Source organism: Zootoca vivipara, chromosome 14 (assembly GCF_965207765.1).
Source record: "Zootoca vivipara chromosome 14, rZooViv2.hap1.1, whole genome shotgun sequence".
Taxonomy (NCBI): Eukaryota; Metazoa; Chordata; class Lepidosauria; order Squamata; family Lacertidae; genus Zootoca; species Zootoca vivipara.
In genome coordinates this window covers 31141489-31169227 of record NC_142597.1, presented here as the reverse complement: position 1 = coordinate 31169227, position 27739 = coordinate 31141489, and the positions used below count along the sequence as shown (strand labels likewise).

Here is a 27739-nt window from a genome sequence, read left to right as displayed (position 1 = left end):
TCCTTTTACTCGGTCTGCCCTTCCTCTCATGAGAGCCCAGGGTGGCTAGCAGTAAAAAAATGTGTCATTAAAACAAAAGTAGAATAATCACAACATACACACAGCATACTTTAAGAATCTGCACTGCATTGTTCAAATGGGTTAATTCCTATTAAGTCCACATGTGAAAGAGGAATTAAAGAACCTTTTAATGAGGGTGAAAGAGGAGAGCGCAAAATATGGTCTGAAGCTCAACATCAAAGAAACCAAGATCACGGCCACTGGTCCCATCACCTCCTGGCAAATAGAAGGGGAAGAAATGGAGGCAGTGAGAGATTTTACTTTCTTGGGCTCCTTGATCACTGCAGATGGTGACAGAAGTCACGAAATTAAAAGACGCCTGCTTCTTGGGAGAAAAGCAATGACAAACCTAGACGGCATCTTAAAAAGCAGAGACATCACCTTGCCAACAAAGGTCCGTATAGTTAAAGCTATGGTTTTCCCAGTAGTGATGTATGGAAGTGAGAGCTGGACCATAAAGAAGGCTGATCGCCGAAGAATTGATGCTTTTGAATTATGGTGCTGGAGGAGACTCTTAAGAGTCCCATGGACTGCAAGAAGATCCAATCTATCCATCTTCAGATCCTGAAGCTGAGGCTCCAATACTTTGGCCACCTCATGAGAAGAGAAGACTCCCTGGAAAAGACCCTGATGTTGGGAAAGATGGAGGGCACAAGGAGAAGGGGACGACAGAGGACGAGATGGTTGGACAGTGTTCTCGAAGCTATGAACATGAGTTTGACCAAACTGCGGGAGGCAGTGGAAGACAGGAGTGTCTGGCGTGCTCTGGTCCATGGGGTCACGAAGAGTCGGACATGACTAAACGACTAAACAACAACAACAACAATGTTAGGGTGAAATACATTTAGGAAGGCATACACTGAGGTAAAATATATAAATGTGGGTTGAAATACATATTTCAATACAGATTTTGGTGCAATGTTTGCACCAAACTGATTTTTTTTTTGTTAAAATCAGATTGATGTAGAAATGGAACAGGGGAGGGAGCAATTTTTTAATGAACACATGTGGAAATGAGAGCCAGCGTGGCACAGTGGTTGGACCAGACCAGACCAGGGAGAGACCAGGGTTTGAATCCCTCCCTCGGCCACAAATCTCACTGGGTGACATTTGAGGCCAGTCAGCCTACCTCACAGGATTGTTGTGAGGCTAAACATGAGGACGAGAACATTGTTCACCACCTTGATCTCATCAGAGGAAAAGGGCATATATATATATATATATATATATATATATATATATATATATATATATATGCACGAAATAAGTAAATAAATAAATGGAGACCTGTTGGTTCATCGACCCCAGCATCTTGCTGTTAGAGCGGCCTCTCCCACTGAGGGGCACCAACTTTCCCCCCACATTGAGGGGGCATGGCATCATGTGATGGGTCCTACCCCCACCTGCCACACCAGCAATCTCCCAGCAACGGCAGGGGGTGGGGAGCGCGGAGCGTGATCGTTTCCCTCCATGCCACCCTTGCCTGGCGCATGAGCGCTCTCCTGGCAGTGGCGGGGCATGACGTCCCCCTCAATATTGGGGGGGGGGAGCTCTACCTCCCTGCCCACAAATATTGAGGGGGCTGAAGCCCCTTCCACCCCCTATAGTTGTTGGCACTCCTGGGCCTGCCAGATGTCTATGGGAAACCTGGAAGCAGGATTCGAGCATCAGAGCCCTCTCCCCTTCTGCGGTTTTCAGCTACAGTGGTACCTCTACTTATGAATTTAATGCATTCGGAACACACATTTGTATGTCGAAAAAAATTGTAAGTCGAATCCCATAGGAATGCATTGGGAGAAAAAATTCGTAAGTCGAAGCAACCCTATCTAAAAATTCGTAAGTAGAAAAAATCCTATCTAAACTGCATCCAAGATGGCGGACGGAGCTCTGTTCATAAGTAGAAAAATCCGTAAGTAGAGCTATTCATAAGTAGAGGTACCACTGTACTAGCATCCAGAAGCATGGCTGCAGCCTTCTCCTGTGTTCATGTTGTATATGCAGCCTGGATCCAGCCCCTTCATGTTGCAGATTGCATCCTCACTCCCCCTGGGAGTGCAAGATAAGCTGTCTGCCCCACTCGGAAGAGCTCCTCTATAAAAGCGTGTGCCAGTATCCCCTTAACCAACCATGGAGGGAGGCGGGAGAAGAGAGCGATGCTATCAAGCTTCCAGTGGAAGAGAGATATCCCTTGATCCTTTGCCAAGGTCCTGGAAGCAGGTGTGAGCTCACCTTTGGTCTAACAGACAAGGCTGCCCAGGAAAGCAGATGTGAGGCAGATGGCCCCTGCCGCCTGCATTCATTCATTCATTCATTCATTCATTCATTGAGAGTGTTTGTACCCAACTCCAAAAAGTCTTTGAGAGCAACTTACGTACAATAAAAACAAGAGTCCCTACTCTGCAGGCTTACAATATAATAATAATAATAATAATAATAATAATAATAATAATAATAATAATACATGGCACACGAGGGAAGAGGGACAGGGAGGGAAGAGGAAAAACCAAAACTTGAGCACTGGTTTCTAAATAGTTGCTATAATGGCTAGCTGGCACAGTTTGGGGGCCAGGAGGTGCCTGATGGGAGCTGTGTCTCCAGCAAAGTTGGTGGAGTGGGACTCTTGCTTCCCATCTCTCCCACTGAGGCAGCAAGATGGACTGACTTCCCCCAGGTGACAGGTGAGGGAGAGGAGGTCTGATGAGACTGGCATCTTCTGCAAATATTTGGGGCTTGGGGGGAGGTGAACGATGGAGCATCCTTTCTGCCCACCCATTTCCAACTTCTTGGTTTTGTTTCCTTTCTGGACTCCAGATACCCCAGTGAAGACAGAATTGACTCACTGACTGATCAATGGATTGCATTGATTGATTGATAGATAGACTGGTTGTGTTGGTTTCCTGGATTTCCCCCCCCCCCAGCAAATTCAGGGAATTTGTGTTGGGGAGGGGGTTTCCCATGTTCTAGCCAGCAATCTAAATTAGTGTGTTTATTTTACTTGCGTTTAGTAAACAAAGGGGGAACCTTTGAACGTGGCCACACTTGCCTCAGATTGAATTTGCAGCTGGCGTTTTGCGAATGGTTGAGCTAAAGAACTTGTGAAATGGAAGATTTTCTGTGGAAAAAAATAAAGTGCCGGGAAGAGGTTCCATTTCGGAAAGGTTTCTGCCCTACATTACTGGATACCTGTAGTTGTTCCACCCTGAAGGGGCTCGGCATCCTATGTCCATACTGAAGATTTTGCATTTTCAACCCCCACCTCCAAAAAGAGTAGAGTTGTACAACATCTCAGCAGCCCTGGGTCTTCCGGACAACTTGGATTCTGGACCCAGCTCTCCTTCCACAGGGCAAGTAAATCACTTTGAGGGTGGTTGTTGTTTTACAATCAACCTTAAAATCTATGAAATAAATAAGTAAGTGCAATTCGGGATGAACTTGCAAGCCCTGAGGTGCTTAGTCAAAGCAGTCTCTGTCCAAGGAAGGATGGGACGAGAAATTCCAAAGTGTCCATTATGAGCTCTTGGAATAAACTTGCACAACCAATGGCTTCGAGTTGCACGAAAGGAGATTCCAACTAAACATCAGGAAGAACTATTTGACAGAGCAGTTCGATAGTGGAATGGTCTCCCTTGGGAGGTTGCGGACATGCCTTCCTTAGAGGTTTCTCAGCAGAGGTTGGATGGCCACCTGTCAGGGGCGCTTTAGTTGCGATTCCTGCATTGCAGGGGGTTTGGTGTTAAATCTGCAAGTCTATGATTCTAACCTGAGCTGCTTAGTCAAAAAACCATAACCATGAGATGAAGTCGTCCTTGTCGTCTGGGTGGGTGGGTGACTTGCAAACAGTTACCTCATCTGCAAAAACAATTCTCTGTGTGGGCTCTGTCAAGAAAATTCCCGTAAACTGGATTATTTTGTTCATCTATCAAAAAATATTTGTGTTCCACCCTTCATCCATTACTAGGATCAGTTAAACTGGAAGTGAGTTCACTCTTTTTCTCCCTCAGGCTTTTGATGATGACCAACTGTTACCAGATGGTGTTTGGATTCCCAGCTGCAATTTTCCCCTATAAGAGTGGTTTTGGTGCCCCGCCCTCAAAGGCGGATGGAAACCATAGAATCATAGAATTGTAGGGACCCCAGGGGATGCTCCTGCAAGGCAGAAATTGTTACTCACTAATCCTTGGCAGATAGCCATGCAACTGCAAGAGCGCCCGCCACCTTCTCAGGTATCCCACTGTCGAACGGCTCTTGCTATCAGAAGGTTATTCCTGATGTTTAGTCAGAATCTCCCTTCTTGTCATTTGAACCCATTTGCTCAGGAGCAGCGCTAAACAATCCGCCTCCATCTTTCGTGGGACAGCCATTTTAATATTTGAAAATGGCTATCTTTGTCATATCAAACCGAGCCGTTCCTGGGAGAAAGCTGATGATCAAGTCCTGCTTTTGCTATGGAACGGAGAGATGAAACAGGCAGCTGACACAATTGCCCCTGAGCACTCTCTGCAGCGTGGCGAAAGCCCAAGTGGCTTAAATTTGGTATTATGGAGAGCTCTGGGCGATGAAGCAAATGGCTCAAGTTGTGCTTCAAAGCTGACCAAACACTGATTAGCACACATAAAACCGTTCCTGCCATTTGACAGTGCAGGCTGTGAAAATGGCTCATTTCGTGGCTTGCATTGCATCCTTGCCAGCAGAGTTATTTTGGGCGGCCTTGAGGTTTACTGACTCCCAATGTGAGGGAGGGACCTCTGGAGCCTCCGAGGACCTGCTGTGACCAGCTAGCTAGGCATTTCGGGGCTAAAGTAACTCACCATTGGAGTGACCTTGAGTCCTCGGTCATTGATTCCAGCACACAGTGAAACAATGGAACAGTGAAACTCTCTCCTGCAGGTGACAGTAATGGCCGCACTCTTGGATGGCTTTAAAAGAGGATAAATTAATGGAGGCTGTTGGTGGCTAATAGCTCTAATGGCAGGAAATGCTCCTGAATACCAGCTGCTGGAAGCCACAAGAGATTGGAATAGTGGAATCCCCTCTTATGTGAGGCCTTCCTTGCACGATCTGGAAGCTGCAGTTAGTGCAGAATGCTGCAGCGCGATTGCTGAAGAGACTGAGATCCTATCAGCGTATAGCACCTCTGCTCAGAGATCTGCCCTGGGTGCCAATTTGCTAATGGGTCAAGTTCAAGGTTTTACTATTGGTATGTAAAGTGCATAACAACACGGGACCAGTTTGCCTGTGAGATCGTCTTACCCCATTTACACCCAGTCGACCGCTTCAATCCGCGGAACTGGCACTGCTGCAGGTGCCACATAATACCCGTTCTGCCTTTGTAAGAAACCCATCTTTTAGTGTGGCAGCACTTATACTTTGGAACTCCCTGCCTCTTGATATCAGGCAGGTGCCTTCATTGTACACATTTTGGTGCCTGCCAAAAACACTTTTGTTAGGGCAAGCCTACCCAGATGTTTAGAAAGTTGATGCAAGTTTTAAACTGCTTTTAGTCTATAATTATTTTAATTATTTTAATTAATTTGTTATTAATTATTCCTATTGATAATTTTATTGCTTTACCTTTTTTGTAAACCATGGTGAGGGCTTTTTTCCAATCAAGTGAAGTATATATTTTACGAAACAAATAAGACAAGTCTAGCTAGTGCCCTCCAGACGTTGTTGTACTACAACTCCCATCACCCCATATCATTCGCCATGCTAACTGCTGGAGCTTCTGGGAGTTGGATTCCAGTAATGCCAAGAAGGCGCAGGTATATAAACCAAGCTATGGTAGACATTTTGACAAAGCTCTAGGTCAAGTCTGTTACATTGTATACTTAGTTGCCTTTGAAGTGTTGCTGCGTACCTCGCGGCTTCACCTAATACAGTACAGTACTGTACTGCAATGCAGTTTTTCCTGCCGCATCTCCATGGTGATTCCCCCTTCCTTTCTCTCTCCGCAGTTCCACCCCCTGTCTCTGTGCAACACCAGCGAGGATGAGCACACGGTCCCAGGATTTGTCTCCATTGTCAAACTGGAAGGGCCCAACCGAGATCCCCACCCCTGCCTGTCCTTGGCCAACAAGGTATGTGTGTGCACGTCCTTGCAATCAGAGCAGACCTGACAATCTCCTTTCCTCCTACTTTGCAAAACTTCGTGATCAGCTTCCCACACAGCGGCTTCAATCTGCATTCCATTTGCATCTGCTAAATTTATATGCATAGATGGTAAGTTAAGAGGGCAGAGGCCCAGGGTCCCTCCAGCACTGCCCTTTGTTGCATATCCGGCTTCCCTGTAAGCAAGGTAAAATAGCTCTCCAATTCTTCATAGGCTCTGTTTCCTTGGGATTTCGGCTGTGAAAAGGCAGCGCAGTTTGCAGCACCATTCCTGATGGAGTCCCTGATCAGTCCCTGGTTTCCAGTTCACTGCCAGTCGCTGGAAATCGCAGGATGGGAGAGATGTTGCTGCTGCACCCAGGGCCCTCTCGCGGGTTTCCCATGGGCATCTGTTGGACCACTGTGAGAACAGGATGTTGGGCCAGATGGGCCCTTGGCCTGATCCAATGAACTTAAGGGACTCCCTCCCACTGGAGGCAGTGGTGGCTACCACCTTGCATGGCTTTCAAGCAGGATAGGATAAATTCATGGAGGGCAATAAGGCTATCAATGGCTACGATGGCTATGCTCTGCCTCCCTGCTTGGAGGGAATAATGCTTCTGAATGCCAGTTGCTGGAAGTTACAGAAAAAGGAGAGTTGCTTTTGCAGGGTTTGGCCGCTGTGAGAACAGGATGCTGGCCTAGATGGGCCCCTTTGGCTCAGTCCAGCAGGCTTTTCTTATATTCAGTAGAACAATCTCTTACGAACTTTGCACCTGCAAAAAGGCTCCGCGTAATGTTCTACAGGAATGCTGCCTCTTTCTTCTCCTGCTAAGCCCCGAGAGCGGAGCTTAGTGGATCAAAGGGAATGTGCTAACCAGCCTACCTCATGCAATTCGGCGCAGTTCCTCCGAAAGGCCTATTACCCCGTGCTTTGCAACACTTTGCAACAGCCCTTTCCCTCGCCCCCACTGCCTGCACAAGCAAGGGTAAGAGTTCCTCTCCTATTAAACCGAGCACAGGATCGATCCTGCGGCCAGGAAAGGAAGCTGTGGGCAACCAGTTGCGCCCCCGGCGGCTTGAGATGAGAAGTGGGAGACCTGTTTTCAGCAGCAAGCTCGTTTCTCGGATGCCTGCAGGACCTCACCTGCCCGAATCCGCGAATCTGGAGCTGCAGGATAGCTCGGCTCGAAGGTCTTGCCAGTTGCAAGCTGGCCAAAAGATTTACCTGCACCGCAGGGGATTCTTTAAGCATTGCTGTATGAAGAGACTGTTTGGGGCGAAGGCAATTTGGATGTAAGAGTGGAGATGGGGAGTGGAGACTTTCAGAGAAGTGTTAATCCACCCTTTGGGGTTTTTTTAGTAGCTGGCAGGAAAGGGCCGTGTTCGTGTGGGTCGCTTCATGGCAACCTTGAGCCCTCCGGTTCGGTGTGGCTCTTTCTCCGAGGGTAACCCTGGAGCCCGAAAGTGCCGCCTCCACCTTTGATCTCCCAGCTGGGAAACTCTGCTGCTGACCTCTGACCCCTCCGCAACTGCCAAGCCAGCTTGCTGGAGCGATTCTGGCAGGTACCTGCTTGCACACGCACTCCAAGGAAGCCCAGATCAAAGGCAGCCGGCAGAGGCATGAGCTAAGATCGTTCAGGCCCTGCACTTTGCTAATCAGACTTCCTCTCTTCCTTCCTAACCAGGCAGCAGTTAACTACTTCCTTGCCGGGATTTGGGCACAGGGACTGTGTGGAGCTTAGAAAGGGTGAGGGGGTCTCTCTTTCTCTCTCTCTCTCTCTCTCTCTCTCTCTCTCTCTCTCTCTCTCTCTCTCTCTCTCTCTCTCTCTCTCTCACACACACACACTCCACTGGCTGAGAGAAAGCTTTCTGTACTATGCATCGTTCTGGCTGCCTCGCCTCAAAGAGGATATGGCAGAGTTGGAAAAGGTTCCGAAAAGGGCCAGCAAAAAATGATCCAGGGGATGGAGAGACGAGGGGATGAGGAATGGCTGCAGCATTCAGGACTTTTTAGTTTAGAGATAAGGAGAGCACGAGGCGGCGTGGCAGAAGCTTATAAAATGACAGGTGGCATTGGGGGGGGGGGGAAGGCCAGTCACTGTTTCTCAAACTAACTTACCTCACAGGGTTGTTGTTGTTGTGGGTATTAAATGAGAAAGGAGAGAACCATGTATATGCAGCAAGTAAGTAAGTAAGTAAGTAAGTAAGTAAGTAAGTAATAAATTGGAGTGGAGTGGGTTATTTATTTGCTATTTGTTTCCACAACACCCTGGGAGAGTCACCTGGACAGGCTGCAAAACCCAATTCATTGCATTTTTTAATTGCATTCATATCTCACCTTTTTCTCTCCCGGGAGCTCAAAGTGGAATACATTGTTCTCTCACCTCTTCCTTTAACACCTCCTCACAACAACCCTGTGAGGTAGGTCATGGTGAGAAGCAGTGACCGTCTCCCAAAATCACACACAGTGAGCTGTCAACTGGGTATGTTATGGGATTTGAACCCTTGTCTCTCCCAGGTCCTAACCACTGGCTCTTTCCTAACTCTGGCAGCAGAAAAGTTTCTGGGGAATCAAGGCTGGAGGTGGGGGTGGGGTGGGGAGAAAGAGATCCCAAATTGGGAGGCCCTTCTGGGCTTCAGAGTTCTCCGGCTTTGGGAAGAGAGAGGAGCTGTTGGGTTAGCTGCGGTGTGTGTCTAATTGCAGGGAGGGCGTAAGCCAGGAGTGCCACCCGCCAGCCTCTCTCTCTCTGCCTCCTTCTCAGATGGGTCTGGCACAGCCCAGGAGTGGCCCTCTCTCTCTGCCAGCATTTCTTAGCAACAAGATCTGGGCTGCTCAGTTCCTCCTCACCCTCCTTCCGAACCCCCACCCCTTTCCATCTGCAGAAGAATGTAGATTACAGGCTGCCCTTTGCATTAAATTTCCCCAGCGGAGAGGAGGAGTTGCCACGTGTCGTCCCACGGAAGAGAAGGCCCCTTTCAAACCACCAGTTGTCAAGGGCTGGGAACGCCGTTCCTGATCTGAAACCCCATCCCTGTAATTCCCCCCCCCCCAAAGGAACAGCTCTGAGCCTTGCAGCAGCATGGTCTCCATCAGTACTCCTGAGCATGTGCAGAGAGCATCAGCTCTAGTATCAGCACCGGGCACTTCCATCAGGGCTTGGATGCTGGATTTAAATGTGTGTTTCATGCCTTTTTAACTATTGATTCTACTGCTTCGTGTTTAGTAGTGATGCCTCGGAGGTTTGCCAGCTGCCTCAAATCCTAATTTGGGAGACGGATGGGCTATAAATGCATTAAATTTATTTATTATTGCATTTATACCACCCCACCTTTTTCTCTCCAAGGCGCTCAAGGCGGCCTGCACACTGTTCTCCCTCTTCCTCATTTTAATCTGCACGACAACCCTGTGAGGTTGGTTAGGCTGAGAGGCACCTAGCAAGCATCACTTCTGAGCAGGGATTCAAACCCTGGTCTCTCCGGAGTCGTGGCCTGACGCTGTAACCACTACACCGCACCGCTATTAATAACAATGATAACAACCGTAACCTGCTGCGACCATGTGCGGAGTGCCCTATGCCTTGAGACACGGCTCTGCTCCAGAGCTAACTTCTCTGGCCCCGGAGAACCTAGAGTGAGCAAAAGAAAGCGAGTGCCTCTGAGGACGTGCAGAGGTTCCCTTTGGTGGGCCCTGAGAAGGAGGCGCGAGGCGGAGTTGGGGTTCTGCGACAGGGCTCTGTTTTGTTTGCTGCCTCCGTCTGAAAGCAGGTCTCCCGCCCCGGCTCCCTCTCCGCACCACGGCTGGCGAGAGGCCCTGGCGGAACGGCTCAGGCTGCCCCGGGCTGCAGCGAGGCTGGCCTACGCTTCCCAATCCCCGGCTTTGATGTGGAGCCAAGCGGGTGGTTTCTCTGGGGCCTGGCGAGGATCCAGTGCCAATGGGAGGCGGGGGAGGGAGGCAGGTGAGCCGGCTGGCCAGGGAGGGCGGAAGGGGACTTGAGGTAGGCCCGGGAGTGCCAGGCGTTTGCAGGGTGAGGGCGCTTTGCTCCACCAAAGGCAGGAGCAGCACAGAGCAGCCCTTTGTTCCTGCAGACAGGGCAGGGCAGGGAGCGGAGGGGAGGGGAGGGGGCCGGCCGACTGGCTGGCTGGCTGGCTGGCATCAACAGCCCTCCTTGGAACACCGTTGTCCTAGCCACACCTGGCTAGCCCTCAGCGAGGGGTGGCAGGGCTCTGGCCCACCAGGAGGCAGGGAAACGGGGACCGCTTTCTCCCTCTTGGGGTCTGCTTCGTGCATTGCACAGAGATTGGTGGTTTTCCTGCCTTTGTCCTGCCAAATGAGAACCAGAAAATCGTAGAGTGGGAAGGGATTCCCCCCCAGGGTCATCTAGCGCAGGCAAGGAGAGAATCGCAGCAAAGTCTTTCTCTCAGCCCAGGTTTGCTGGGTTCGGCTTGCTCCCCAGGGGGGTAACAGCTGGGGTGGGAGTCAAGTTCAACCGCCGACCGCACGGCTCTCCCTTTTTCCCATTTGAACATTTTAAACCAGCTAGCACGGGGAGGCTTATTCATTAGCCCGTCGAGCAATTCTGCGGTTGTATTATGTATATGCAAAACAAAGCAAATGACTTTATTAGCCTGGGAGAATCAAAGAACCGACTTGCTGGGTTTCACCAAAGCCCAGTGTCTTGTTCCCAAGAAAGGACAGTATCTGGGAAGCCCATCATGAGCAGGGCAGGGAGTCAAGAGCCCCCCCCCCCCATGGTTAAAACCACGCTCAAGGAGCCTTGCAACATGAAAAGCTTTCAGCGACTGCCAAAATATTTAAAAAGTAGCCGCGGGCGATAAATAAAAGCACTTCAAAATGTACGCGGCAAAATTAAACCACCCCCACTTATAAGTCAAAATGAGATCTAAAATTAAGGAGACCAAAAATTAATATCCGTGCAAAATCAACACCTCCCAAATTAAATCTTGACCCCAACGGAAAAGAATTCCTAAGCTATACACTGCTCCAAGAGTCTGCAGGCATCCTGAGAGGCAGGGCTTGAAGGACTTTGAGCAAAGATGGCGTCTTTCACCCAGCTGGCTGCCCTCAGGCATGGCAGGGGATGCTGCCCTGTTGCCGGCATTGAAGGAAGAGGCAACATGGAGTCTGGCTGGCTTCTGTATGTGGAGTGCTGCTGGGAATGCGGCTGCCTCAGGGGACAAAATGTCTTGGGCTGGCCCAGGTTCTGTCTGACACCAGAAGAGCATTGTGGGTGGGTGGGGGGAAATGTCAGGCCCTTCAGGACTTTGTATACGGCCCTCAGGGATCTCTCCAGGCTACACCCTCCTTGAGTGCTTTTGCCTGCTTGGGATGTGTCCTTCAACTCTGGCTTGCTTGGAAGGAGGACACAGAGGGTGGGTGGGTGTGAGAGAGGGAAAACACACCTGCTGTGCAAAAGTAAACTTCACATTCGCTGCTCCACCCATGGTTGCCTCCGGCGCCATCCATTCCTGGCATGCGGCCCCCATAAGGCTGCCAAGAAGGGAATATGGCCCTCGGGCTGGAAACGTTCCTGCTGCTCAGGCCGTGATAGAGTTGCCCAGGGGACCACAACCACTCAGCAGGCTACCTGTGCCCTCCCTGTGATTCCTGCACTACAGAGGGTTGGACTAGATGCCCCTTTGGACCCCTTCCAACTCTTCCATTCTATGATTCCCTGATTCCCCTTTGCTCTCTTTGGACAGGCCAAGCTGGCAGGGGAGAGAGGAGCTCGCGCCGTCCTGTTTGACATCACGGACGACCAAAGTGCTGTCGACCAGGTAAGGAGTCAGCTGTCCCCCCCTCTTTCTTTTTATGTTGTTCTCTCATTTTTTACAATTTTGCCAGGAGGCCAACAGCAGGTGGCGCCAGAGCCAATGGCAGGCAGAGCCAACTAAGTCTAGTGTTGTCCCCATCCTTCTCTCTGGAGGAAGAGAGGCTGGATGAGGGCTGGATGAGAGCAGGTTGTGCTTGATGAGCAGCTCCCTGTTCCTCCTGATGAACCTTCCCTCACTGCTGCTCACCAAGGCAAGAGTCAATGAATAGGGGGTTTTGTGTTTGCAAAAATGTCCCTGTTGTTAATCTTCTGTATTATTTAGGGCAGATCCAGACTAGCTATGTACTGTATATTCAGCACATGTTTAAAGCACATTGCTTCCCCCAAAGAAACCTGGGAAATGTAGTAATAATAATAATAATAATAATAATAATAATAATAATAATAATAATATATTTGTACCCCGCCCATTTGGCTGAGTCTCCTCAGCCACTCTGGGGGGCTCCCAATCGAATGTTAAAACAATACAGCATTAAATATGCCGTAGTTTGCCTTTCATAGAGCTGGTGCTTTGCAGCAGAAAAAGAAAAGAAAAATACAATTCTCAGGACTGGTGGGGTGTCACGTGCTTAAACCATAGGATTTCAGAGCTGGAAGGGACCCTGACAATCATCTAGTCCACGGGTAGGCAAACTAAGGCCCGGGGGCTGGATCCGGCCCAATCGCCTTCTCAATCCGGCCCGCGGATGGTCCCGGGAATCAGCGTGTTTTTACATGAGTAGAATGTGTCCTTATATTTAAAATGCATCTCTGGGTTATTTGTGGGGCATAGGAATTTGTTCACCCCCCCCAACAAAAATATAGTCTGCCCCCCCCCCACAAGGTCTGACGGACAGTAGACTGTCCCTCTGCTGAAAAAGTTTGCTGGCCCCTGATTTCTAGTCCAACCCCCTGCAATGCAAGAATACACACTCTCCCATATGTGGGCTGAACCTCCAACCTCGGCATCATCTGCATCACACTCTAACCCAGGGGTCAGCAAACTTTTTCAGCAGGGGGCCAGTCCACTGTCCCTCAGACCTTGTGGGGGGCCAGACTATATTTTGAAAAAAAATGAATGAATTCCTATGCCCCACAAATAACCCAGAGATGCATTTTAAATAAAAGGACACATTCTACTCATGTAAATACATGCTGATTCCCGGACCGTCTGCGGGCCGGATTTAGAAGGTGATTGGGCCGCATCCGGGCCCCGGGCCTTAGTTTGGGTACCCCTGCTCTAACCAACTGAGCTACCAGCGCTGACGCAAAAGAAGCCCCGACTTTTCAAACCGCTTGGCTTCCCACAAGCTCTTTTGTTCCTGCCTTCAGACCTGGTATCTTCCTTAGCTCAGGCCTCTGTTGTGTCGCTGCAGTCTACCTGTCCAGGTGGCCGCTCACCTTCTCAGCTCCTTCGCTTCTGGGCCACTTTGCCCTGAGATTCTTTGCCCTTTCCCGTGTGCGTTGTTATTATCAGTGTATTTATTTATCGCATTTATATCGCACCTTTCCCTCTGTGAGTTCTCCTCATGTAATGCCCACAAGAACCCTGTGAGGTAGGTTAGGCTGAGAGGCGGTGACTGGCCCAAGGTCACCTAGTAAGCTTCGTGGCCAAGTGGGGATTCGAACCCTGGCCTCCAAGATCCTAGTCTCACACACTAACCACTACACCACACTGACTCCCAGTTCCTAAGGAGAGGGAGTGTTTCTCCTGGATGATGGGTGACTGGTTTTCCAAGCTCAGCCTTTTAAACTTCTGCCTGTGTGAGCAATGAGGATCCAGAGGAGATGGTAGGCAGACCTGCCCAAAACATTTCACTGCCCGAGGCACAGAAGTCCCTATCCACGGCTTTCTCACCCCCCAGGCAGGGAAAATGTAAATGAAACCACTGACTCTGTGCTGCCCCCACATGGCAGTGCCCAAATTATTCCACCTGAGGCAAGCGGCTTCATTTAGGTCTGGTGTTTTGGCCTGGCGTTTTCCTGTAATGAAACCCGGCGGTGTGTGCAAAGCACAATCTCCTGCGCTGCAAGAAGTGCCGGGGCTCAAATATCTCTAGGTAACCACCAGGGAATCTGCACTCCAGATCCAGATTGTGTGGAAGATTCCAGACAGACAGACAGACAGAGAGAAACCTGACTTCTTCACTCAACACTTAGTTAACTTGTGGAACACCCTGCCGCAGGAGGCAGTGATGGCCACCAACTTGGATGGCTTTCAAAAACTGGACAAGTTTATGGAAGAGGAGAGGACTATTGGTGGCTATTAGCTCTGCCTCCATGGTCAGAGGCAGCAATGCTTCTGAATGTCAGTTGCTGGAAACCGCAGGAGGGGAGAGGGCTCTTTTGCTCGGATCCTGCTTGCTTCCCAATGGGACATCTGCTTCACCGCTGTGAAAATAGGAGGCTGGACTAGATGGGCCTCCCCTTGGCCTGATCCAGCAGGCACTTCTTATGTTCTTAATTCTCAGCCTTGGGCATCAAAATACATCGAGCCGTCCATGGCCGCTGTGCTTCTTCTCACAAAAAAACTCCCAGGTTACCTGTGCAAGCATTTTTTTTTTTTGCTAGGTTGGGCAAGGCCACAGCAGAGCTGCGAATCTCGAACCCAGGCCTTGCCTGGGCAGTTGGCTGGATGGGATTCCTGGAGTTGTCCTCAAGCAGGTCACCTGGGGTGTGGAGTGGGGTCCCCAGCGCCCAACACTTCGATCTGTGGCACCTGGTGACATGCAGCTCTCACCGCAAAGGTTGTCTCTCCACAGCTGAGAAATCCGCGAGGGCTCAGTCACCCCGTTGTTCTGATTTGGGGCCACGATGCCGAGCAGCTGATGGGCGTGGTGAACAACAACCGAGAAGCCCACGTGAAGATTGAGGTGAAAGAGATGGCGGCCTGGGTGAGTTCTTACTGCTGCACCTCTCTCGACCCCTCTCTGTGCAATAAGAGGCGCCCTCTTGTGGGCTCCAGGTGCATGAGAGTTCCAAAGCTTGGGAGCAGCCACCAAGAAGGCCCTCTCCTGCGTCCCCACCAAGTCCCCCAAAGATCCCAGAGCCTGGGCAGGTTTAAATGGGAGAAGACAGTCCTTAAGATAGCCTGGAGCTAAGCCAGGTAGTGTTTATCTAACCTCTTCTCTCTCCAACAGCCTGACTATGATGTTTGGATACTCCTCACCGTCATGAGCACCGTTCTGGTGATCGTTTTAATCTTCATTGTCCGTACTCGTTGTCAGCCAAGCAGAGATCGGGTAAGAGCCCTCGGACAGAGGCCAGTCCTATTCTGGACACCCCAAACGGCTTCTCAAGAGCCCCTATCTATCTGTGCCAATATTCTTCATGCCTTGCTCAGATCAGTGACCGGTAGAGTCCCAGACCCACCTGCCCACCTGCCGTTGGAATAGGTATCTGTTTGTCCAGGCTTTTGAGACATGAATGTTTACAGAAATTTCTGCAGCTGGTATTGCTTTGTATTTTTTTATTTTAGAAATGCATTTTTAAAGGTTTTATTTTAATACTGTTCCCTGCTCGGAGCTCCCATGGGAGGAAGGGCAGTAAAGAAATGGAATCACTCAATCAACCAGCATATTTTCAACAAGGCAAGAGTCAATGAAGAGGGGATTTTGTGTTTGCAAAATGTTCCTGTTGTTAATCTTGTGTATTATTTAGGGCAGATCCACACTAGCTATGTACTGTATATTCAGCACACATTTAAAGCGCATGGCTTCCCCCCCAAGTATCCTGGGAAATGTAGTTTGCCTTTCGCAGAGTTGGTGTTTTGCAGCAACCTTAAAAAAAAAAGTACAATTCCCAGGACTGCTGGGGTGTCATGTGCTTAAATGTGCAGTGGTCCTATTAGTATAATATAGATGCTATTTGTATATATTGGAGTTATGTAGCTTGCTGTTGTAAAACTCCTGGAGTATGTATCTTTGACCCGAAACAAGAACATGCACATACATTTCTGCAAACTTCGTCAGCGAAACTGCTTTTGTCATTCTGCCTGTACCCGGGATGGCAAACCATTGGGCCCTAGAGATGCCACTGGACTCCCATCATCCCCCACTGAGGACCAGTCAGGCTGACCACTGGGAATTAGCATTCAACAACATCTGGACAGCAACGGCTACCCGCTCCCTGTTACGATCCATCATCTCCTAGCCTGGTGCCATATGTCATGGCACCAGCTTGTCAAAGAGGGCACCCTCCAAATTCTTGCAGTATGTCATTGTTGTGAGCCTGGCTCCTAGTAAAAGGTGACTTATTAGCGATTTGAGCAGTAGGTTGGTGTTATCTCCCCTAACAAGATTGTGCAGAGCCAGCTCTCATTGAATCATAGGTCCCTTGAGTTGGAAGGGTCCTTTAGCCCACCTTCTGCAATGCAGGAATCCCAGCTAAAGAATCTCTGGCAGATGGCCACCCAACCTCTGTTTAAAAACCTCGGTGGAAGGAGGTTCTTGGCATTTTGTCTTGCAATTACTTGGATTTCAACAAATACTTCCAGAACTGAGCCACTTTCCTGCCTGTCCACCAGGTAGATTCATAAAATCGTAGAGTTGGAAGGAATCCCGAGGGTCAACTAATCTGACCCCCCTGCGTATGTTGGCTCTCTTCCATTTCCACTCCCTCAACTGTCCGATTTGCCCCCGCAGACTAACGTGCAGGAAGAGACCCTGCAAGCCATCAACCAGCTGGCCACGCGGAGGTATCAAGCCCGCTGCCGGCAAGCCCCCACGGGGGACTCTGTCAGCACCTGCAGCTCGGCCCCCGTCTGCGCCATCTGCCTGGAGGAGTTCTCCGAGGGCCAGGTAAACACCAGCTCTTCCGCTCTCTGTGGGATAAATGGCCCCGGTGGGTTCTTGCAAATGAGCTTTTTTCCCACGGGGATCAGCAGAAGATGAGCTCCCAGTCATCTCCTTGGGGAGGCCCAGTTTAAGCAGTTTTGCAGTGGTGGCGCCCGACTCAGGTGGCTTTAAAAGGGGATTGGGCAAATTCTTGGAAGAGAGGGCTATCGCCGACCACCAGCCATGATGGCTTGCTCTACCCTCTATGGCCGGAGCAGTTATGCTTCGGAATACAGATTGCTGGAATTCTGTTGTGCTGGAATTCAGCTTGCTGGTTTCCCATGGCTGGCTACTTGTGAGAACAGGATGCTAGACTAGATGCCCCATTGGCCTGATCCAGCAGGCTCTTGCTAGGTTCTTGTGTGAGGTTTCCGATCATCACTTCCCAGGCAAGGCAGAAAGAATTCCAGTGGGATGTGCCACTGGAAACCAGGCAGTTGTACGACTCAGATCAGAACAACTGGTACTGCATTTCCCCTTGGAACTGGCAGCATTCCTCCCCTCTCCCACTGACTTCCCTTTCTCTGCAGGAACTCCGCATCATCACCTGCTTCCACGAGTTCCACCGGCACTGCGTTGACCGCTGGCTCCTTGAGCGCCAAACGTGTCCACTGTGCATGTTCAACATCATTGGTAAGATGGGGCAGGGGAAATGCAACCTCTGTGATTGCTGATGTAAGAATACAGGAGGACACTTGCCTGATCAGGCCAAAGGTCCAAGCAGCCCAGCATGCTGTGGCTGACCAGAGGTGTCTGGGAAGGCCAAAAGGAAATCAGGAGGCAGGAGCCAACACTGGCCCACTAATGCTCCCCAACAACTGGTATTCAGAGGTATACCTCCTCTGAACAGAGAGGTTCTAGTTTTGCCCAGTGAGCCCTTTCAAAGCAGCATAAGGAGATGTTTCAGCCATTGGTTCAGCCACAGAGCCAAGGTCTCAGCCATTGGTTCAGCCATAGACACGCACAGGCATATACATTGCCCCCAAAATGATCAAAGGGGTGGAGCAAGTCTCCTACGAGGAAAGGTTGCAGCATTTTGGGCTTTTCCATTTAGAGAAAAGGCAAGTAAGCAGTGACTTGATATAATGTTGTAAAATTATGCAATGACATGGAGAAAGTGAATGGAGGAAAGTTTTTCTCCCTCTCTCATCAGGGACATGCAATGAAGCAGAATGTTAGAACATTCAGGACAGATAAAAGCAAGCGGGGAACTTGAATGGCCTTCAAGGGGATTGGACAGATATTTGGCGGAGAAGGCTTTTGGTGGCTACGAGCCATGATGGTTATGTTCTGCCTCCATGGGTGGAGACAGTAATGCTTCTAAATATCAGTGGCTGGAAACCACAGGAAAGGAGAATGCTCTTGTGCTCAAATCCTGCTTGCTGGTTTCCCAGAAGAGGCATCTGGTTGGCCACTGTGAGAACAAGATGCTGGGCTAAATGGGCCATTGGCCTGATCCAGCAGGCTCTTCTTATGTCCCTAGGCTGGAAATGAGGTGCTGGATTTGTCAGGCTGGTTTATTCCCATAACATGGCTTTTCTGCTTAAGGCTATGTTTCACTGGTCTGTCTCCATGGGGAGAAACTGACCTCCCCATGCAGCCTGGGTGAAATGTATCAGCTGTTCCCAGTATATCCCGAGGGCTGGAATGCATCATGGGGGGGGGAGTTAACTAGTGGTGGTGTCCCCTCCCTTGGTTACGGATTCCCATGGAATCACTTCAAGAAAATTCGCCATGGTAAAACCTCAAATTCCAAGTGGGTGAGTGGGTGGAAATTCTTCTTGGTCTGAGCACAGAGCACATCCCTTCCTTTAAATGAGAGTCACACAGACATATCTAAAGATAACAGTCCCAGAAGCAAATACAGCTATGCAGAATATATTATTATTATTATTATTATTATTATTATTATATTAAATGTATTAGTTTTTTTGCTATGGCAACTCAAAACAACTTACAAAAGAGCATACATGCATTAAAACCAGGGAGGTGGAAATACTTAAAACATCCCACCCACTCTAAAAGGTCATAGATAGTTAAAAGCAAAGGTAAAGGTAAAGGGACCCCTGACCATTAGGTCCAGTCGTGACCGACTCTGGGGTTGCGCGCTCATCTCGCATTATTGGCCAAGGGAGCCGGCGTACAGCTTCCAGGTCATGTGGCCAGCATGACAAAGCCGCTTCTGGCAAACCAGAGCAGCACACGGAAACGCCGTTTACCTTCCCGCTGTAGCGGTTCCTATTTATCTACTTGCATTTTGACGTGCTTTCGAACTGCTAGGTTGGCAGGAGCAGGGACCGAACAACGGGAGCTCACCCTGTCACAGGGATTCGAACCGCCGACCTTCTGATCAGCAAGCCCTAGGCTCAGTGGTTTAACCCACAGCGCCACCTGGGTCCCAAGTTAAAAGCAAAAGGGCGGGTTAAAAAGGAATGTTTTTGCCTGATGCCTGAAGATATGTAATGATAGTGCCAGGCAAGCCTCCCTTGGGCAGCATTTCACAAACAGGGAACCACCCATGGAAGGGGCACAAGGGCCTCAGATGATAATCTCATGGTCCGGGTAGGTTCATATGGATAGAGGCAGAGAAGAGTGTTTATATATACATGTACTGTATGTATTTTTACATGTATGAGCTTACTTTTCCTTCAGTTTGCTCAAAGCCCCCCACTTCACCCTCACAACAACCCTGTGAGGTACGTTAAGCTGATAGAGAATGACTGGCTCCAAGGTCACCCAGTTGAGCTTCACGGCAAAGCAGGGATTTGAATCCTGGTCTCCAAGGCCCTACATACATGCATACCTTTATCTGTATGATGAGTTTCCATGGTTAAAACCATGCTGAAGGTGACTTACAACATAACAAAACACATAATTACAAACATAACAAAAGTAAAGGTAAAGGGACCCCTGATCATTAAGTCCAGTTGTGACCGACTCTGGGATTGCGGCACTCACCTCGCTTTACTGGCCAAGGGAGCCGGCGTACAGCTTCCGGGTGACGTGGCCAGCATGACAAAGCCGCTTCTGGCGAACCAGAGCAGCACACGGAAACGCCGTTTACCTTCCCGCTGGAGCGGTACCTATTTATCTACTTGCACTTTGACGTGCTTTTGAACTGCTAGGTTGGCAGGAGCAGGGACCGAACAACGGGAGCTCACCCTGTTGCGGGGATTTGAACCACCGACCTTCTGATCGGCAAGCCCTAGGCTCTGTGGTTTAACCCACAGCGGCACCCGCCACAAACAATAAATCAAACATCAAAAAGTACACCACCAAATTAAACAATTTACACAGAAATCATAAGATCTAAAATAAACATTCAAAAAATGATATCGAGAACAGCAGCAGCAGCAAAAAACAACACACACACACACACACACACACACACACACACACACACACACAACACCGGCAACAAAAACCCCTAAACAACACCCCAGCCCTTGCTTGTGAAGAGATCCCATTAGAGCAGGGATGGGGAACATGCAATCCTTTGGATGTTGTCATGTTCAGATGTATTCACTCCTGTGAACCCCAACCAGGGATGGGGGGAGCTGGAGTCCAACAACATCCGAGGAAACAGTGTTTCCCCCATCACTGCCTTACAGCAGTATGGGAACTGGGAAGACAGTGCACCCTTCCTGTATTCCTGCCCAGCCCTTCCCCTTCTGCTTAGCCATGGGATGGAAGTTCTGGCCTAACTGCTGCAGCACATCGGAGGCATTCCGTGTGGGTATAGAAGGGCTTGATGGCCAGGCACCTGGGGGAGAAGTAGGTGGAGAAGTGAGAATGAAGCTGCTTGGCATCCCTTGTTTCCTGGGAGAAGGAACTTCTTGGTGGGATTACCCAGTTGTAAGGAGAGGGTTTGTTGGCGCTTAGAATCCCTGATTGAAATGGTTTCCTTCTCTCCCTCCCTAGACCGGGGTCCTTCCGCCTTGCCCAGGCATACCCACGAGGAGCCCCCTAACTCAGGACTGGGGCAGAGGCCCCGCTTCTTCCGGCAACACCCTGGGCGCGCCTTGTACCACTTCCCGCGGACGATCCCTCAGATGCCCCCTGGGAGCTGCTCTTCGACGCTCCCCCATGGGCACCCTTTCTTCCACTCCCCGGAGCTCTCCCAGCTGGATTTGGGCACCATGCATTACTTGCCCTATCGGCCGGTGGGCTTTGAGCCTCCTTGGTGTAGCCGCCAGCCCCCCCTCACCCGAGGCCTGCTGGTTCCTCAGCGCCAGGACTCTCTGGGCTGTGAGCCGGGCCTGCCCTCCCGCCGGACCTGCCTGCTGCAGCACCAGCCTTCCTGCCGAGGCCTCCGGGGGCCCCTCATGGCCAAGCCGAGCCGTGCCATTCCTCCGCACCGGGGTATCCGCCACGGGCGGCACCATCACCACCACCACAGCAGTGGCTCCGGGGAGAGTTACCTCACGGAGCCCAGCGGCTACCTCCCTGATGGACCCGGGAGTGACTCCAGCTCAGGTCCTTGCCATGGATCCTCCAGCGATTCCATGGTGAATTGCACGGACGTGAGCCTCCAGGCCATCCACGGAAGCTGCTCCACTTTCCGCAGCTCCCTGAGCAGCGATTACGACCCATTCGCCTTCTGTGGCTCCGAGAAGTCGGCCGCAGAAAGCTGCCCCACGCCCTCTCCGTCGTGGAGAGACCCACGGCCTCCGCCGGTAGACTCGGTGGCAGCAGGCCGGCCGCCGGTGGCCAGTAGCCATGTCCATTACCACCACCACCTCCACAGGCACCACCATTACGGACGGTGCCCCCCAGACTGTGCAAATGGCCAAGAACCCGGTTCGCGGAAGGCAAAACCTCCAAGGGCCAAGACAGGATCTCATGGCGCCCAGGCGCAAAAACGGACAGAGAAAATGCCTTCGTCAGAAGGCGGATCTGCCTCCCTGGAGGCCTCTTCAGCCAGACAGCCCACTTGCTTGCCGCAAAGACAGCCAGAGTTTTCCATAGCAGACAGGTCAAACCTCAAAGCAGCAGACAGTGGTGCTCTTGGGCCATGGACGTCTCAGAAACGCTGTTTGCAAATCCATCCCAGTAGAAGGAGATGGAAGTGCCCCCTCAAGGCTTCCCCATCCTCTTTGCCTGAAGACTCAAATGTGCCCCCTGTCTGCAGCGTCCCCCACCCTCCTGGTCCTGCTGCTGGAAGCTCCTCCTCCTCTGCAGAGGTCCAACCTCTCTTAGAAACTGGTCCCTCCGGGCATCATTTTGCAACCTCGTCACACTCGGCCACGGAGCCTCAGGAGCAGGCGGACAGGCTGGAATGCAAGGCCACGAGTCCTAGGGAATATCCGAGGCTGGACACCATGGGAAATGATGCCAGCTTTTACCTCAGCTGCCAAATTCTGCCAGAGCTTCGGGGTAAGTCTCAGGTCTGGGGGCTGGGCTGGGGAACCTGTTGGACTCCAACTCCCATCAGCATTACCCAGTACAGACAGTGGTCAGGAATGATGGGAGTTGGAGTCCAGCAATGTCTGGAGGGGCACAGGTTTGCTATCCTACTCCTTTAGGGTCACCTGCAATCTTGTCTTCCATCAGCAGTTGTAAACTTGACCCGACAGAAAACTGGTTTAGGGCCTCAAATATCTGAAAGACCACTTTCTTCCCTGCATAGCTTATTGGGTGATAAGAGGAGGGATTATTAGTAGTTTCTCCCCTCTCAGAAGCTTTGAGTGAGGGAGGTATGGTGACCCTGGAGAGGGCAGTCTCTGGGGCAACCCCTAAGTTGTGGAATTCCCTCCCCACAGAGGTGTGTCTGCTACCTGTACTATGCAGTTTCTGTCAGCTGCTGAAGTTGCGCCTCTTTACCTTGGCCTTTGAACACCTGAGAAGTATATATTAAAAGCACTCTTATCTTTATTGTAATCTCATTTTAACTGTCTTAATATTGTTGAAATCTGCCCTGGGACCTCATGCTGGAGGGTGGCTAAGAAATAATAATTTTTAAAAAATCACCACCACCATCTAGCATACAAATTGAGCAAATTCAGTGAAGATGATAGCATCACAGTACAACAATGAAAACTGATCCATCAAAGATAAACAATGTGGCGCATTCTAGTCTGGTTGCTCACCTTAATTTTCTAATTGCAGGATCTAAAGACGATATCCCAGATGTTTATGAACATTCGGTTTGACACGAGGTGAACTTATTTGCTGCGTTAGGCAGCTGCAGAAAATTCAAAAAACGGCGCAGAAACTCGGCGAAGAGAATGGACTTTCTGACTTTCCTTTCCTGCCCGCAGTGTGGTTGTCAGTCGTAAGAAGCTCCTTGTCCACGCAGCCCCTGCCTCATCCACTGTTAATATCATGGTTATGCATCTTGCTCCCTGCCTGCCTAACCTGTATGCAACATTTGACAAACATAAGCTGCCAAGATCACTTGCCCATTTTCAAAAAAGTTGCCATCTTTCTGGGGTAGGAGGAGGCTTGGTCCTTTTGTTCCTGGTGTCAGGAGGAGCCAAATCATTCTGAAGTTCAAGGGCGGAGGGGGGAAAAGCTGCTTTCCGCCCCTTCACTCTGCAGCTCTTTGTAAGTTTGGTAATCTGTGTACTGCTGAACACCAAAATGAAAACCCCAGGTAAATCCACTCCCCGCACAAATCAGGCACGATGCAGTGCAGTTTTGAGGTCATGCAGAGAGATCAGCCCATCCTGGGTCCCTCTTTCTGCCATTGTGTGGGGTGGGGCACCCAATGAGGTTTGGGTTCAAAGCAAATGTAATTTGTAAGGATCAAGCACATAATTCCCTCTCGCCAACCTGACTTAGCATCCTGTTGGGAATCCCCCTGCTCCTGCCCACTTAAGAATGTTCTTCATCTTTTCAGTTTTGCACCAGATTCAGATGCATGGGAGGAACTCACACAAGCTGCCCTGCCAACACCCTGGAAAGCGCAATGGTGGCACAGGAGAATTTCAAACCTGCATTATACTTTTGAGTTATGTGGGACTCTCATCAGCCTCATTGTGGCTGAGCCAGTCTCTGCTCAGAGTTTCTTTGAGTTGCAAATATCATCAGATGCACTAACTGTGCGTCATCTTTAGGGAGGCTGGATCCATATACCGCTCAAAGGTTGAGCCAGCGATACCCAGGCGCTTCCTAGCTGACTTTGCAATTGCCCCAAGACTTCAGTTCTTCACATGGTAGTCCCACACCAAAGATTTAAATCCTGTTAATTTTGCCTTTCTACCAAAATATTATGCAAGCTCCCTCTTATACTATTGCCCACGTGGAGGAGCTTTTATTTCTTGATATCCAAGCACACATTGGTGAAAAATCCAAACCCCTGCAGAGTATTTCTATTCTGCTTTAACTGAGGAAGATAAGGAGTTGAGCTTGGTAGTTAGAGCAAAAGTTTGCATGTTTATGTTTTTTTACATGAGGACTTATTGCAGCTACGAGGGAATACAAACTGGTATTTAGCAAGCAGTAACACATCCCCATGCAAACAGCTGCTTGGCTGGAAGGCTCTCATCTCGACACAACCTGCTTACTCAGTGGCACAAAAATGCTGTGGTATTTTACCAGTTTATAAATGATTGTCTGCGTTCACACAGAATGTTTGGGAATGTGGACAACATTGTTATGAATAATCTAATGTGTGGCAAAGAGAGGCACAGCTATGGGTTTTTCGTCACTGAGAAATGAAACCTGAAAGGTAATATATCTGTGGTCACACCTCAGGGCATGTCCACACCACGGAATTAAACCAGTTTAACAGTTACTAACACTGTGGACTGTGATTCTGCAATTTTGTTTGCTATACTACCATTTTGCTGGATTCTCTGGATTCTTCATTCCTGAGATGTATTTAAAAGCATCATCTCGTGCAATAAGGGCTTGAGTTTCTTTTGGCTGAGGGCATCTGAATTTTTTGGCTAGGAGACAAGAAGAGGGTGGCCTGATCAACATTTCAAAAACAAAGGAGCACCCTAGAGCAGCAGGGCATGTGGTCTAAGGATCAATCACTGCCTTAATAGTGAAGTTATTTGAAAACAATTGCCAACCTGGTGCCCTCCAGCTGTGGCTGATGGGAGCCATGGTCCAGAACATTTAGAGGGTGCCAGGTTAGCAAAGCCCATTCTATGGGGTGGCTTCCATTTTTCCCATGCTAGGAGTACCTGTTGAATGGAGCACAATTTATCTCACGTGTAAGAGGGAAGTTAAAATGAGTACATCTTTCCTTTCCTTTCTGTTAGGGTTACTGGAAAATATCTTCAGAGCCAAAATGTGGCAATACAAAACGGCAGAGCTCCTTTTGATGTTTTGAAATCTTCTCTCAAAGGAGTTGCAAAGCATGGGTGTCATTTTGACTTCAGTTCTGTTTCAGTCAAAATCAAAACACACATTGTTATTAAGGGGGGATAAAACTACAGGATACAGTCCAGGGCCGATAGCTCCAAAGTTAAAGTTATTACAAATGGGCAACCAGCAAAGGGGTTGGATGTTGGCACCGTTCCCCCAAGATGCTCCTGGAGGTCTGCTCCTGGTGGTCTGCTCCTTCCTCCTGGAAACCTCAGACCCTTTGAAATGTGAACGAGGAATTTATTTTTGTACTTTTTAATTACATTTCCTGAGTCTACATTGCAGGCACTTGGGTACTTTTGTAAACCAAAAAAAGAGAGGAAGAAATAATGTTTATGTACATACGTATGCAAAACGATATATTTATGTTTAAGAGATAGAGATTGTTTGAATATGGGGATGTGCTCAAACCTATTTATTTTGCTAATATATTTATCCACATGTGAAGCTCTTCATGTGGCCGTTATTTTTTTCCTGTATAAAGTCACTGGGTGCCTATGTTCAAGAAGATGCCTCTTCCTCATTCCTCAGAAATAAATTATTTTTAATCTCTGTACATTGGCGTCTAAGTTGCATGAGATAAAGGGCTAAAAATGGATCTGGGATTGGTTTGGTCTTGTGTGAAAAGGGCAGGGGGACAGTAAGAAAGTCCTTCTAAGGATTCCTGTGTTAGCAGCACACTGAAACAGCCCCACCTCTGCTAAATATCCTGTTCTGCTGGGGATTTGGGGCCTGGAGGGCAAGTGGTCAAAGATAACAGAGCCTCATTCAGGGTGAAGCTATCCATCAGGACCTTTGCCTGTTCCCAATGGGCCCTCCTAGCTGGGAAGAGTTGTAGGGACCCCAAGGATGATGGAAGAAGCACCATGCTCTGTAGAAGTGCTGAGGATTCCTCCTCAAGTGGGGCATCATCTACATCGGAGTCCACCTCAGGCCAACAATGGGGATGCTGGGAGGCAGAGGACATGACTCTATAAACAGCACACAGCTAAATCTCATGGTGCACAGGGTTGCACAGTGGTGTAACACCTCCGTTTGCATTATTGGGCCATAAAGGATCATATAGTAAGCTGCCTTATACTGAATCAGACCATTGGTCCATCTAGACTAGGTCACTATTGTCTGCACTGATTGGCAGCAGCTCTTCAGGGTCTCAGATGGAGATCTCTCCCAACCCTACCTGGAGGTGCCAGGGATTGAACTTGGGACCTTCTGCACACAAAGCAGACGCTCTGCCACTGAGCTACAGCCCTTCCCATTCAACCACATAGGTCAGATCTGGCCCTCTTCTAGCCTGGTGTTAAGGAACACCCCAAATTCTCCATCTAAAACCTTGCCTCTCCTGCCTCAGCTATTGGGCCGTCTTATTCTTCCAGTCCAGCCCATGTGTCTTTATTCAGGAGTAGGTTCCACTCTGTTCAGTTTAGTACAGGGGTCCCCAAACTTACATCGCCGAGGGCCAGTGCCACCAGCGCCGATTGCGCTGCGGGTCGGAGCGTGCGGGAGCGTGCACCCATACGTGTGCACGCACGCGATTTCCAGTGCACTTCTGGGTCGCTGGAATACCGGAAATAGCTTGTGCGCATGCGCATGGGCCTCCTCCGGCATGGAAGTGTGCCAGAAATGATGCTTGCACATGCGCACAAGCTATTTCTGACACTCCGGCAACCCGGAAGTGGGCAGCCGTGCTGCACCGCGCCGTTAAGAGCAGGCGGTGGCAGCGGGCAGTGGGGGTCGTCGGGGGCCACATTAAAAAGCCTCGTGGGCCGCATCTGGCCCCCGAGCCTTAGTTTGGGGAAACCTGGTTTAGTATTACAGCTAGGTATCCCCTATTTATCTTTCCAAGCCCCAAGAAAGTGCGTGCATGGAATCCATCTGCTTAATTAGAAGTAAGCACCACTGAACACTGTGGAGTGTTTAAGTGAATATGTACAGGGGTTCTTTATGTGTGTGAGAGATATATATGCATCAAACCATTTTCTGTTTTCTGAGATAAATGTTTTGTGGGGAAAGCTGTTTCAATTTTATCACAAAATATCAATGTACAAAGTAGGGGCCAATAACAAATTCAAATATTTTTTTAAAAAAATAGCGTTAAAACCCTTCTCCATTCTATTTTTTTTTTACAATTTGCTTCAGAACGTCCTTAAATAAGCTGGTCTGGAGTTCTTAATGCACCTTTAATATATGCATACATATTATATATGCATAATGTACATATTTCTAATTTCTGAGTTATGCGGGGAAATATTTTTTTAATCTCAAAACGTTAAGTTTCTCAACATACAAAAAGTGGAAAAAGCCAACGTGAAGTTATTTTTTAATAATAAATAAATAAATACAGTAATGGGGATAAGAGGGTTCCCCTCCTCCCCCCACAAATTCCAATCAGGACCATTTCTGGTGTTCTTTTGTTTTTAAACTGATTTCGAATAACCTACAAAATAGAATTTAAAAACAGGTTCTAGCCTGTCCTTTAATTTTTAAGACGATACAGTTTCTGTGAGGAAACTTCCGCGGAGGATACACTCCCGAAGGGTTTTTATTTTATTTGGGCGCGAATCTCCTGTCCCCGCCTCCGCCCCCGCCTCCTCCTCACTTTAC

At 49.3% G+C, this 27739-nt stretch overlaps 1 protein-coding gene and 1 non-coding gene across 2 annotated transcripts in view; one reads left to right on the top strand and one right to left on the bottom strand.

Annotated features, from left to right (window-relative positions):
• RNF43 (ring finger protein 43) overlaps nt 1–25691 on the top strand; it is a 49907-nt gene extending 24216 nt beyond the window's left edge. The window contains exons 2-9 of the mRNA XM_035139371.3: nt 6015–6137; nt 11872–11946; nt 14744–14875; nt 15122–15223; nt 16625–16780; nt 17347–17449; nt 20738–22192; nt 22925–25691. Of these exons, the coding sequence (XP_034995262.1) occupies nt 6015–6137; nt 11872–11946; nt 14744–14875; nt 15122–15223; nt 16625–16780; nt 17347–17449; nt 20738–22192; nt 22925–22968 (2190 nt within the window). The 3' untranslated portion in view covers nt 22969–25691. The remainder of the gene's footprint in view (nt 1–6014; nt 6138–11871; nt 11947–14743; nt 14876–15121; nt 15224–16624; nt 16781–17346; nt 17450–20737; nt 22193–22924) is intronic.
• A 625-nt stretch (nt 25692–26316) lies between these two features.
• Nucleotides 26317–26391, bottom strand: TRNAT-UGU (transfer RNA threonine (anticodon UGU)). Its single transcript has one exon. It is a non-coding gene; the product is annotated as a tRNA-Thr (tRNA).
• Between the last annotated feature and the right edge of the window lie 1348 nt (nt 26392–27739).